This window comes from Nilaparvata lugens, chromosome 1 (assembly GCF_014356525.2).
Source record: "Nilaparvata lugens isolate BPH chromosome 1, ASM1435652v1, whole genome shotgun sequence".
In the NCBI taxonomy this organism is placed as follows: Eukaryota; Metazoa; Arthropoda; class Insecta; order Hemiptera; family Delphacidae; genus Nilaparvata; species Nilaparvata lugens.
Window position 1 is genome coordinate 90,988,178 of NC_052504.1, and position 14,198 is coordinate 91,002,375.

At 36.6% G+C, this 14,198-nt stretch overlaps 1 protein-coding gene across 1 annotated transcript; it reads left to right on the plus strand.

Moving 5' to 3' along the window:
* The first annotated feature begins 13,187 nt into the window (after positions 1–13,187).
* On the plus strand, positions 13,188–13,982 carry LOC111059394. The gene has a single exon (XM_022347047.2). The coding sequence runs from the start codon at positions 13,188–13,190 to the stop codon at positions 13,980–13,982; it is 795 nt and encodes a 264-aa protein (XP_022202739.2).
* Positions 13,983–14,198: the final 216 nt, after the last annotated feature.

A 14,198-nucleotide genomic window follows, 5' to 3' on the forward strand; every position in this document is an offset into this window, starting at 1 on the left:
ACCGCTAATTCTGAGTTGTTTTTTCTTCTCATTTATTTTTCCCAACTACTATTGAATTTTATTATATGACTCATATCTGCGCACAGGTTCAACGCCTATGCAGGTATTAATATTTTCCTCTTGAGTTAGTGTACTGTACTTTTTTGCATAGATTAACATTTATTATTATGTATTTTTCCATATTATACACTGTTTTGTAAATCTCATTAGCGTTTCACTTTGCTGTAAAGTGTTGTATCATAATGTTTTGTTTTCGTTTATTTTGGGAAATAAAAATTTCAAATTTCAAATTTCAAAGTATAATACGAGAAACACATTACTAGCCTTCAATTAAAGATGATTTTTGGGTTAGTTTTAATCCATCCTCAGATCCGTTTCACAAAGTTCTTCCTTATTCCGAGAATGCACCCAAACAAAAACAGTTCAAGGATCGGTGGTGTGGTGGCTAGAGGAACTCCAACGGCGAGCTTTTTAATCTTTCCTGCCGATTGTCGATACATGCTAGTGAGTTCTTATAAAATTCCAATTACATCAATTGTGACAGTATGAAGTGAATTACACTCTAGCACCAATTCATAAAAAGTTGAGTTCACGTGAATCAAGAGGAAGGAAGGAGCGGAGAAGATGAAGAAGGAAAAGAAGAAGATGAAGATGAAGAAGAAGAAGAGGAGGAAGAAGAAAGGAGAAGAAGAAGAAGGAGAAGAATTACTTAGTGAGAGGAATTGGTGGTGATGCAGTTTGAGGAGGTAGATGAGGAGAAGAATGATGATGAGGAGCAGTAGGTGGCGGAGGGGAATAGGATGACGAGGATGACGAGGAGGATGAGAAGGTGAAGGAGGAGGAATGGAAGCTGTTTCTTGTTGTTGATATGACGTGGGTTGCATGAGATGGGATCGGGTGGATTTGGGGATGTCACTTTCTTGCTATCTCCATCTCGCTCTCTCACCAATCATGCTAGTGGATAGTGAGAGAGATGAGAGAGTGGCGCCGTGAGATCGATTATATTGGTGACGTCACGCCACCCTTTACTTCACCATGCACTCGCTGGCTTCTGTTGCCACCATGTGACTATTCCGTTTTGTCTCCTGGATACATTGTCTTTTCTCTTCTCTTCTTCTTATCTTCTACTTTTTTCTCTTCTTTCTTGTCCTATATTCCTCTGTTTTATCTTTTTGTTTCTCTTCTCCCTCTGTTTCTTATTTTCTCATGCAACAAAGGATTCATAACCTTATTTTTTCAAAACAAATTGTATTATTATCCTGCTATCATACTCTGCCTATGAATCTATATATATATAAAAGCGAAATGGCACTCACTCACTGACTGACTGACTGACTGACTGACTGACTGACTCACTCACTCACTCAATCACTCACTCGCAGAACTAAAATCTACCGGACCAAAACGTTCAAATTGGTAGTATGCTCAGTTGGCCCTTTAGAGGCGCACTAAGAAATCTTTTGGCAATATTTTAACTCCAAGGGTGGTTTTTAAGGGTTTAAAGTTCGTCTTTCAGCATGTATATTCTTCTTCTTATTCTCTTAATTATAATTGAAAAATGTCCATACCATATGTTAATATAGAACTATAATCTAGAGAGAATACCTCTTCGAAGCAGTTGTTAACTGGTAACTAAATTAATAATTTTGTCAGGTTGGCATTAAGTTGAGTTGACTTTGTTAGGTTGGCACCAAGTTGAAGATTGAAATGCATTTATCGCGGAAAAATTGATTGGGCACTGCACTTCAATCAGAGCTATTCCTGGGAATATTATATTACTGGCCGTCAGGCTCGCTTCGCTCGCTATATCCGTTTAGTCTGGACCCCCGACTGTATCGTCCTAACATATGATAAAAATGCTCAAATGAAAAATGCAGGCGAGCGAAGCGAGCCTACTGATCTCATTCTTGGACGATCCAGTCGTGGGTCCTAGACGGATACGGCGAGCGAAGCGAGCCTGACGGCTAGTAGGAATATAAATCTGTGTACCCTTTCAAATTATTTTGTCACATGTTTCGGCTACTAATGCCATATTCAAGCGATTTTTTCAAAATCAATAACAAAGACAATAATATGACGAATCTACTTTGCCTCTATGATTTCCTATTTCATACGTATCTTCTTTTTCTTTCTACTAACTTCTATTTTGTTGTCTTCTCTTGTTGCATGTGACCAACCACTCTGTAGTCCTATTGTCTCACGATTACATTTCATCCACTCAACTTCTATTCAACCTCTTTCTCAGCTTCCCAGCTACAATACTACTATTAACGCTACTAACCAACCTAACCTAACCTATAACACCAATAACCGCAAATTGAGAAGATAGATAGATAGATTATAGATATTTATTGACAATTGTTACAAGGCTCTTACCTACGGTAACATTTACAAAAATTGACAATAAAATTGAATAACTTAATAGATAAATTACTATTTAACAGTTCTGCATCAGTATAATCATTACAATACAGTATCAAGAAATAATATAGTATATATTAAGCCATCAACATTATACCAGATCACATTAGCAATACTGGAGGAAAGAAAGAGTGGGAAAGAGGAAAGAAGATGTGAGAGATGAAGGGAGGAAGATAAGAAAAATAAGAAGAAAGAAATGTAAGAGAGGAAAGGAATTAGTAAAGTGAGAAGGAAATGAGGGATAATGGGAAGGGATAGGGAAATAAGAAGGAGAGTAATTAGAAGAATAGACATGGAGGAGCTTGTTGCTGCTCTGGTAGATGTTTTTAGAAGAGAACAGAAGTTTTAAAGTTGCAAAGTTACAGAACAGCGCTTAATTGAATGATGAGAGAAAGAAGAAGATTGATTGATTGAGTTCTTTACTCATGTAGATTACAATATATACTGGCTTATACACTTATATACAATAGCTCACAATACAGCAAAATCATAGATGAAATTACATAATATGGACTAAGAAAAAAATCATTGAACTGTATATTATACGAAATAGGAATTTGGAATAACTATAGACAATATTGTTATGCATCTACATAGATTGGCGGAGCTTTGGACATATCAATGTCTATTTTTTGGGAAGAATATTCAAAATATCCTTCCCACTAACTTCTACCAAATAGATGAAGATGAGAGAGATGAAGGGAGGAAAATGAGAAAAACACGAAGAAGGAAATGTGAAAGAGGAAAAGGAATTAGTGAGGAGATGGAGAATGATGGGATGAATGGGAAGGAATAGGAAAATAAGGAGAGAAATTGGAAGAATAGACATAGGGACATAGACATATCTTTCTTCCTTCTTTTTGTTGCTGCTCTGGTAGATGTTTTTAGAAGAAAACAGAAGTTTTGAAGTCGCAAAGTTACAGAACAGTGCTCAATTAAAGGATGAGAGAAGACGAAGATGAGAGAATAGAAAGGAAGGATGGATGGAAGAAGAGGATGAACAAAATAGGAAGGATAAGAGATAGAAGGAGATTAGTGAAAATAATGAATTAAGAGGTTGATATGAATATAAAGAATAAGGAAGATTGTGGAAGGAGGAGCTCTGCAGAGAATCTGCGGAGTCGTAAAGAAGAAGGAAGTGTCTGCAACGCGGTGCGGCTGTCTCTCAATGTTTTTTCTCTTTGTTCTTTCTCTTGGCCTCTCATTCTCTCCCGGACAGACTAGACCTATCTCTGAGGCCTTTGAGAGAGACTTCCTGAGAGAGAGATCTCCTGCTTTCTTCTGTCTCCACTTCTTCATCTTCTTTCTTTCTTCTTCTTTTTCTTCTTCTTCTTCCTCTCTTCTTCTTCTTCTTCTTCTTTCTTCTTTTCTTATTATTATTATTATTATTATTATTATTATTATTATTATTATTATTATTATTATTATTATTTTCATTTTTCATCACATTACTATGTGAGTTTTCATTAAAATCGGTCTATGACAAGACTTTGATGAATTATTCTGCTGCTTGGTTTAAGAATGCCCTAACCATTGATACAGTGTTGAGCATTATTATTATTATTATTATTATTATTTTTATTATTTTTATTATTTTTATTATTATTATTATTATTATTATTTTTATTATTATTATTATTATTATTATTATTATTATTATTATTATTATTATTATTATTAATATCCTTATCTTATTATACTATTTTATTATTGTTGAACTAGATGACATGTCCACGTATTTTCTTTGTGAATATTGGAAGGAAATTTAATTTTATTCGATGACAATTCAATCAAAAATATCATGAAACACTTGAGAGAAAACTCGAAATCAAATTCAGTTTAAGTGAAGAACATTTGAGAGAAAAAATAATTGTAAGAGGAAAGAATAGAAAATCAAGGAGTAGCAGCTGAAGACAAATACAAATGACAAGCAAAAGAAGACACAGATAAATTTGAGAGAAAAATAACAAATAGAAGAAGAGATCAATAGGAGAGGATCTATTCTACAAGGAAGGAGATGACGAATAATAGAACTGATTCAAAATATGAGAAAGAGAATAAATTGAGCGATAACAAATAACTATTAGTTTAAGAATTATTTTATTCAGATTGGAGAGTTGCCGCGATAACAAATAACTATTAGTTTAAGAATTATTATATTCAGATTGGAGAGTTGCCGCGATAACAAATAAATATTAGTTTAGGAATTATTTTATGCAGATTGAAGACCTGCTGGCATACAGTATCTCTCTCCCTCTCCAATGACGCTACAGCTCAAATCGGGCTCTGTCTTCAACCAAAATACGCCTCCATCCATCTCTGTCTGGCATATAGTATACAGTACAATAATAACTTACTATGATGATTACTTTATTGTAAGTTATAGTAGCTTACAGCTGATGATGTGTGAGCACACACGAAAGCATGCTCCTGTAAAATAATAATTTTTATCTAAATAAAGTGGATTTTTGACAATATCTCAAGTCTATTAAATAATGGAAAAGTTCAACAACATATCCATGTCAACAATAACCACTCTAAATAATATTTTTTATCAAAATAAAGTGGATTTTTGACAATATCTCAAGTCTATTCAATAATGGAAAAGTTCAACAACATATCCATGTCAACAATATCCACTCTAAATAATAATTTTTATCAAAATAAAGTGGATTTTTGACAATATCTCAAGTCTATTCAATAATGGAAAAGTTCAACAACATATCCATGTCAACAATATCCACTCTAAATAATATTTTTTATCAAAATAAAGTGGATTTTTGACAATATCTCAAGTAGATCCAATAATGGAAAAGTTCCACTATATCAATATTCACTCTACATTACTATAATGAAGCGAACTCTTCCACAAAGTTCTCGAATTATGAGGAAGAAAACAACAGTTCAAAGTAAAGAAAGGAGGATACTGCGAGAAGAAGGACAGAAGTATGACAGGTGGATGATAGAACACACCAAACAGCAGTCATAAAGGGGTGGAACAGAGATGGAGCTTGCAAGCCTTTGGGTGCTGATCAAAGCGAGCACATGTCTGCTACTACTGATGCTGCTGATATTGGTGCTGATGCTGATGCTGATTCTGATGCTCATGTTGAAGCTATGAAAGTGATAACAATATTTGTCAAGGAACAGAAGAGGCAAAGGAAACACAGCATTTGTGCAAGTAGCACAAAGTGAGTTGTGAGGGTTATGGAAATTATAATCTGTTTGGGCTTATTGTGTAGATGCATTTGAAGAGATGTCTAGTTTTGTTCATTTATAATTCATACAATTTTACGTCAAATTATACTGTTAACTTTTTCGCAAATTGAGACGCGACGCGACGTGAGTCTGCTAAATGATTTAATACTTAAAAAAAATGATCATATTATAATCTTTACGTGTGCCTGTTACATACACATCGATTTCTAGAAGTTACTTTTTTGCCGTTCTTATGAATACTATTGGATTAAACGGAACTAATGTAATGTATAAGGCTAATTTAATTGGCTAATGTAATTAATTAGGCTGATGTTATTTATAAGGCTAGTTACAAACAACTTTAGTAGACAGACGTCTACTAACTTTCAGTTACAAACACATCGATTTTTGGACATACGATTTTTGCTGTCATTATGAATACTATCCGATTAAACGTGACTTGACAAACATCATCTGTTTAATCTAATAGAATTTATAAGGGCAGAAAAAAATCGTACGTCCAAAAATCGATGTGTTTGTAACTGAAAGTTAGTAGACGTCTATCTACTAATGTTGTTTGTAACTAGCCTAATAAATTCCATTGGATTAAACAGATGATGATAATATTAATCTGATAGTATGATCTGATCATAAGCAATGTAACTAGAATACTATACAATGTATTCTAGGTATCTTGATCATAAGGGCGGAAAAAAATCGAACTTCCAGAAATCGATGTGCATGTTAGTGGCTATTGAGAAGCTAGCACATGTGAACATTATAAAATGATGATATGATAATAATAATTATCTAGCAGACTTGCGTCACGTCTCAATTTGGGAAAAGTCCGAAGCCCTGCACTGTGTAACTGGGTAATTTGAAAATAATATATGAAAGTAACATACATAGTATATAGTATACTAGCCGTCAGGCTCGCTTCGCTCGCCATATACGTCTAGCATGGGGGCTCCGCCCCCTTGACCCCCGACTGGATCGTCCAAGAATGTGATCAGCAGGCTCGCTTCGCTCGCCTGCATTTTTCATTTGTAGGACGATCATATGTTAGGACGATCCAGTCGGGGGTCCAGACTAAACGTCTGGCTAAACGGATATGGCAAGCGAAGTGAGCCTGACGGCTCGTAATATTCCCAGGAATAGCTCTGATTGAAGTAGCTAGTGAACAATCAATTTTTCCGCGATAAATGCATTTCATTCTTCAACTTGGTGCCAACCTAACAAAGTCAACTCAACTTAATGCCAACCTGACAAAATTATCAATTTAGTTACCAGTTAACAACTGTTTCGATGAGGTACTCTCTCTAGATTATAGTTCTATATTAACATATGGTATGAACATTTTTCAATTATTATTAAGAGAATAAGAAGAATATACATGCTAAAAGACGAACTTTAAACCCTTAAAAACCACCCTCAAAGTTGAAATATTCTTTCTTTATCTTTCTTTATCTTTCTTTATTCAAAAAAAATAATTAAACAATCAAATGCATTGCAAAAATCAAATACAATATTGTTTCCTAATTTCTAATATGTGTTCCCTATAGGCTACCCTGTGTGGGGACACTTGAATATATATAATAAAATTTTCCTCCAATGTCATATTTGTTTTAAAATTATAGTATTTTATACAATTAATGAATTATAATGGTAATGATTTGAGACTCATTACAGCCAAATCATATTTGTTGGCCTTGTTTATAAATGTGTCGCAAATTATCGGTGAAACAAGAATTGTCTTTTTTCTTTAGGAATACTTTAATATAAATAAAAATATAAATCTGAGTACCCTTTCAAATTATTTAAAGAAATTAAAAAAAAAATTTAAAGGGTACTCAAGATATATTTATATATTTTATAAGAAATGATAAATTTGAACATCTCCTACAAATATCATCAATACTCCCGTATCAACTCAATGATGACAATCTAAAGTGAATCTGGCTATTGTTTCATATTGTTTCTTGAGTATAATATTATGAGGGGTGACAGAACAGACACAGGGGCCAGGTGTAGGCAGGTGCTGATGATGATGATTTGGACAGGTGTTTGCGCATGCGCACTGCAAGACAGCTGCTGGATCACAGAGCACAGGTGATCATCACGGCCAGGCTGCACCATCCACCAGCCACCAGCCACCACCTAAAAGCTACCATCCTTCTGGCAAAGCAATGCGCGCACCTTTCTCGCTTGTCGTCTGCTAGGCTACTGATGTTCCAATTTTCCTCTCATTCCTCCTCATCACCCTTCTCCTTCTCCACCTCCTACTCCTCCTCCTCCGCCTCCTCATCATCTTCGTCCACCTCCTCCTCCTACACCTCCTCCTCCTCCTCCTCTTCTTCTTCTACTTCTTCTTCCTCTTCTTCTTCATCTTCTTCTTCTTCTTCTTCTTCTTCTTCTTCTTCTTCTTCTTCTTCTTCTTCTTCTTCTCTTCTTCTTCTTCTTCTTCTTCTTCTTCTTCTCCTTCTTCTTCTTCTTCTTCTTCTTCTTTATGTTGTTGTTGTTGTTGTTGTTGTTGTTTTTGTTCTTCTCCTTCTTCTTCTTCTTCCTCTACTTCATGTTCTTCGTCCTTCTTCATCATCTTTTCCACACGTTCTTGTTTCCTTCTTCTTCTTCCACTTCTCCCACATGTTCTTCTTTCCTTCTTCTCCTTCACCCAATCTTCAGTTTTCATGATCATCATCATCAACTTCTTCCTCTATCCTCCTTCTTCTTCTTCTTCTGAATTCTTATGTTCTTCTTTTCTCCCATTTTACCTGCCTCTTCCCTGTGTTGGTACAATCATTGCCTCTGGGCTCAATTCCCCTTTAACTCATGTCCTGAAGGCATTCACTAAGGGTTTGGATCACATGGATGCGTGTATGTGCAAGTGCACGTCTGATCATGCATGAGCCAAAAAAGACATCTGTAGAGCCATAGCCACCTCTAATACAAGGCCCCGGCCTACGATATTGCAACGTCGCAGTGTAGGCCTACAATCTAATACATGATTGGTGAAAAAGATTCAAAAAATACCAGCTGATCTTTTTCACCAATCATGTATTAGGTTCTAGGCCTACACTGCGACGTTGCAATATCATAGGCTGGGGCCTTCTATCAGAGGTGGCTATGTGTAGGCGCAGTGTAGGCCGACGATATTGCAACGTCGCAGTGTAGGCCTAGAATCTAATACATGATTGTGAAAAAGATTTAAAAATACCAGCTGATCTTTTTCACCAATCATGTATTAGATTCTAGGCCTACACTGCGACGTTGCAATATCGTAGGCCTACACTGCGACGTTGCAATATCGTAGGCCTACACTGCGACGTTGCAATATCGTAGGCCGGGGCCTTGTATTAGAGGTGGCTAAGGTAGAGCCAATGAGACGCGTTGTGACTTGTATGTGTAGCGGTTCACACTGAACGCAACCAACAAGTGCACGCGTTCAGTGAAAGATTTGTTTCTCATTTATTTCAGTGTAAAGGTGCGTACAGACTTTCGCTCTGCTCCGCAACCGAACGTCACTCGAGCAGAGCGATTGATGATCGACCAGGGAGCAAGAGTGGAACGCGAGAAGAGCTAACATCTCCCGTAACGTTCATGATCGGAGCGACTGCGGAGCGGGGGCGGAGCGATTGCGGAGCGATGGCGAAACGAGGGCGGAGCGTGCGCGGAGCGGGTTGGAGGCGCGTATATCTGTACGCACCTTAAGATTTGTCTTGCGCTCAGATTATGTTTCTCATCTGCACGCCTGCTCACCTGCATGACCACGCATACGTACTTGCAGATATACGCATCCAATGTGAACTTACCCTAAAGTTTTCAGTAGAGCAAAAATACAATATCTATTAGTGGAGTGTGTTTAAAGGGAATGATTAAAAAAAATTGCCTCATTGCCAATTGGGATTTTTGGCATTCTGTTTATACTCTGCGATCAAATTCTTTCTGAACAGTGTCACTCACTCTTAGATTGAGAACTCTAAATAAACTAAAATAAAATAAGTTCTATTTTTCTGGCTCTAAATTTTATAAAATTACGTGAAAATCTTTCAATTATTAGTGATTTGGATGTGATATTTTTGTTTCTATCCAGTTTCTCAACTTTAAAATTCTTAGTTTCTGTGTTTTTTTGAGTGAAAAAGGACAAATTTCAGAGAAGTGGAATCATAACCTCATTTCGGACTTTTAAAATAATGTCTCTCTCTCTCTCTCTCTCTTTTTTTTCTCAAAAGAAAAAGCTGAAAGGTACTGGCGTTGTTATAAGGGAAGACTTAACACAACGTAGAATACAGGTCTATAATTCATTATGTGAAAGAGTGGGTAAAAATGTGTGGTCTTCTGATGGAATTATTATGGAATGACACTGAGGGTAAAAAGCACAGTGCAACCACCAGGTTGAGATAATATGTATTTACGCTTTCAGTTTTCAATTAGAAGCCTAGAAATTTAATTCAATACAATTAGAAATTATGTAAACATGAATAACTTCTTTTTTATTTTATTTGATCCATTTATTCATAAACACTATACACAGCATTTATTTGATTTCTTCTCTCATACTTTCGGTCTCAAGTACTGTTATTTTATATTATTATATATATTTTTTTTTTTTAATTTTCTATTGATCTCCATATTTATTGATGATTGACTTTCTCAACTTTTGTGCTGTACTTGATTATCAGTAGACAATTATTTCAAGTTTGATTTGAGGCTAAGCCTCATGCCAGCTTCTCAAGGATATATTATTATGTGTATATTGTTTGTATTACTTCTTAAATTGAATCATTGTTTGAAGTGGGATTATTTGTATTATATTTATACATAAATATTCTTCTTATTATTATTTTTATCACTTATCTATTGATCTAATAATCTAATGATCAGTTAATGCAGTTGCATCTTCTCTCTTCTTCACTGTACCTATTTTATTTCTTCTCCTTATAATAATTCGATTTTTGTTCCTTAAATTTATGTCAGTGGAACTCCATAGAGCTTATTTCAATACAATAATTGTCTCTCATTTTAATGTGCAACTATGGTCGTTATTCGTTCTTTTGCTTCATCATAATAATAGCAAACTATTGTAACCTCTATTTTACATTACTTCAGTTAATTACTCTAAATATTATACACTGTTTCGTTATTATCATAAAATTATAATTGCTCCTCATGTTGGGTTCTTGACTAGCACATTCTTATTCTTTAGTTTGTCAAGAATCTTCTGCTTTGAAGCTAGTAATGGTTGACAAGCTCTTGTATCCAGCTTTTATAATCTAGATATAAAGTACAGTTCAGTTTCTGCTCGAACCTTTTGTCATTATGATTGGCGATTTACTTTTCTCAGGTAATTTTATAATAACGTGTGTATGTGTGTGTGCGTGTGTGTATGAGTGGTTTAAATCCTTTGTTTATTACATCAACTATGTATTGATTAGCTCGACTCTTGCCTTCATGTGCCCTGGCTCTTGGTCTTGTCATCATTCTCATGAGTGTAGCTCCAGATGATAGTGCAGCCGCGCCAAGCACAAAGGGCTTGATTGAACAAGCTTTTTCGCCTCACAAGAATTTTTTAAAAATATGTCATGTGAATGCGCAGTCACTGCAGTGTCACATTGATGAATTCCGTGATTTGTTTGGCACACAGATCTGTGATGTGATGTTGATCTCTGAAACATGGCTGAAGCCTTCGATATCGTCAAAGGCTATTCAGATTGATAATTTTAGCATATTCAGGAATGATAGGCTTCATAAGAATGGTGGGGGAGTTGCTGTTTTTGCAAAGGAAGATTTGAAAGCCAAAGTTTTATTCCAGTCCTACAATTCCAGACCGAACAGGCCTGAGTTTATGTTTATTGAAATAGTTGCGGCGAATTCCAAAGTGTTGATTGGAGTTTGTTACCGCCCTCCACACATAGGATATATGTGTGAATTCGAGGACGCTCTCCTGCAGTGTATGCCGGCTTACAGTCATGTCATTGTTATGGGTGACTTTAACACAGACTTGCTTGGACGTGACACTTTTGACTTGACACAACTAAAGACAATATTTTTTACTTGCAATATGACAATACTTCCGCTACAGGCTACACACCACACAGCCACTTCCCACACTTTGTTGGATCTTGTCTCTGTTTGTGATGCTGATGCTGTGAAGAGTCATGGACAGGTGCCAGTGCCGGGTCTCTCAGCTCATGATCTGGTTTATTGCATTTATGCTGTGAAAGCCCCCAAGTCACAAGCAAGAATCATAAGATACCGTGATTATAAGAATATTAACTACTCGGAGTTGTTTGCTGACCTTTTCACTGTTCCTTGGCATCATGTTGTCATGGCTGCTACTATTGATGAGAAGCTGGAAGTATTCCAACAAATTATGTGCGAGCTGTTCAATAAACATGTGCCGTTGAGGTGCAAAAAGGTAACTAGGAGACCAGCTCCCTGGATAACACCGGACATACGTCAGCTTATGAACGAGCGTGACAAAAAATTCCGCTTGGCTAAGAGATGTGGGTGTCCAATGATGTTTGCAGAGTACAAAAGGCTTAGGAATCGTTGTAAGCTGAGGATACGAAATTCAAAATCCCATTACTTTCGAGCCCTACTGACAGACAATCGTTCCTCTGCAAGTGTCTGGAGAACCGTGAAAAGTATGGGGTTGGGTAAAGAGAAGAAACTGCCTAACATTACTCATAGCCTTGAAGAGCTCAACTCTTTTTTCTGCAATGTCCCAGTCAGTGATGAGGGTGCCCGTGCATATGCAGACACTCTCCGAGTAAACGCTCTAGAAAATGAGTTCGAATTTTCTGAAGTTTCGGAACTTCAAGTTTTCCACTGCCTAAACAGGATCAGAAGCAATGCAGTTGGTGAGGACTCTCTTCCTATAAAGTTCATAAGAGATACTCTCCTGTCACTCTTCCTTATATAACACATTTGTATAACTTTTCACTTCTATCTTCCATTTTTCCAACCTACTGGAAATACTCAGCCGTCTTACCCCTCAATAAAATACCAAATCCCGTTTCACCGTCTGACTTCAGGCCCATACATATTCTCTCACCCCTTTCTAAGGGTTTAGAGAGGGTAGTGCATCAGCAGGTTAATAATTATCTTACAATGAACAATTCTCTAAGTGATTTTCAATCTGGTTTTAAGAAAGGCCACAGTACCACCACTGCATTGCTTTGTGTGACTGAGGATATTCGTAGAGCGATGGATGGAAGACTGGCTACTCTGCTAGTGCTGATAGATTTCAGTAAAGCTTTCGATTGCGTCTACCACCCTCTCCTGTTGAAAAAACTGAGGAATTGGGGTTCTCCACTCATGTAGTGGATTGGTTTGGTTCCTACCTGAGTAACAGGTGCCAATCTGTTAAGTACAATGGGTTCTCATCTGGCTATCACATTTTAGGGAGGGGCGTTCCCCAGGGGTCTGTACTTGGGCCTCTTTTGTTCAGTATATATATAAATGATGTAACCAATATCTTCAGATTCTCCAAACAGCACCTATATGCCGATGACCTGCAATTGTACATCCACTTTGACTTGAACGACTTTACTGCTACAGTTGACAATATGAATAGTGAACTTGAGACTCTTACGGACTGGACTTTGAAACATGGACTTAGAATTAATGAAACGAAATCCAAGGCAATAATTATTGGCTACACTAAACTCATGACTCGCCGAGGTTTCAACTTTGATAATGGACCATACATCAAAATAAACGACATAAATTTGAATTACAGTGACTTTGTTACAAATCTGGGACTGACAATAGACAAAACACTCGACTGGACGAAACAAATCAACACCACCTGTAATAAGGTATTTGCAGGTATCCACTCGCTTAAGAAAATTAGTGACTTCATTCCACTTCATGTGAAAGTGATGCTGGTTAAGTCATTAATTTTCCCATACTTCTCTTACGGTGACATTGTGATCAATGACATGACTGTGGCCTTGTCTGAGCGACTGCAGAGGGCTCAGAACTATTGCATCCGGTTCATCTTCAATCTAAGAAGAGATGATCATATCACCCCATTTTTCCAGCAACTACATGTGCCAAAACTCAAGAAAATGAGGGAGTATCACATTCTGATGCTGCTTCATGACCTTTTGCATGTAAAAACCCCAGGTTATTTGGCACATAAATTTGTTTTTATTGGAGATCGTAGTGTGAGAGGTACCAGGCAGGGCTCCCAACTATTGGTTATTCCAAATCATAGAACATCTATGTATAATAAATCATTCCATGTATCAGCTTGTCGGATCTGGAATCTGTTGCCTCCAACTGTGAAGAGTATTGGCGATCGAGCTCTGTTTGGCGCGGCAGTATTGAATTGGCTGGGATCTGGTGGCGCAGATTAGGCTTGGGTCGGGTTCAGCTTTATTTTTATTGTCTATTTACATTGTATCAATCTACATGAATTTAACTCATTTCCACCTTTTATGCAACTACAGATACAAAACATCTTAATATATTGTTTTGATAATTATTATACTTTGTAAAATCTTTATTTTTAGGGTTGTTTTGTGTGCATGTGTGAGTGAATGGCAACTTGATTAGATCTTCATTTCTGATAG

Coding starts and splice junctions, on each gene's coding strand:
- LOC111059394 (XM_022347047.2), top strand. CDS start 13,188: ATGAATAGTGAACTTGAGACTCTTACGGACTGGACTTTGAAACATGGA.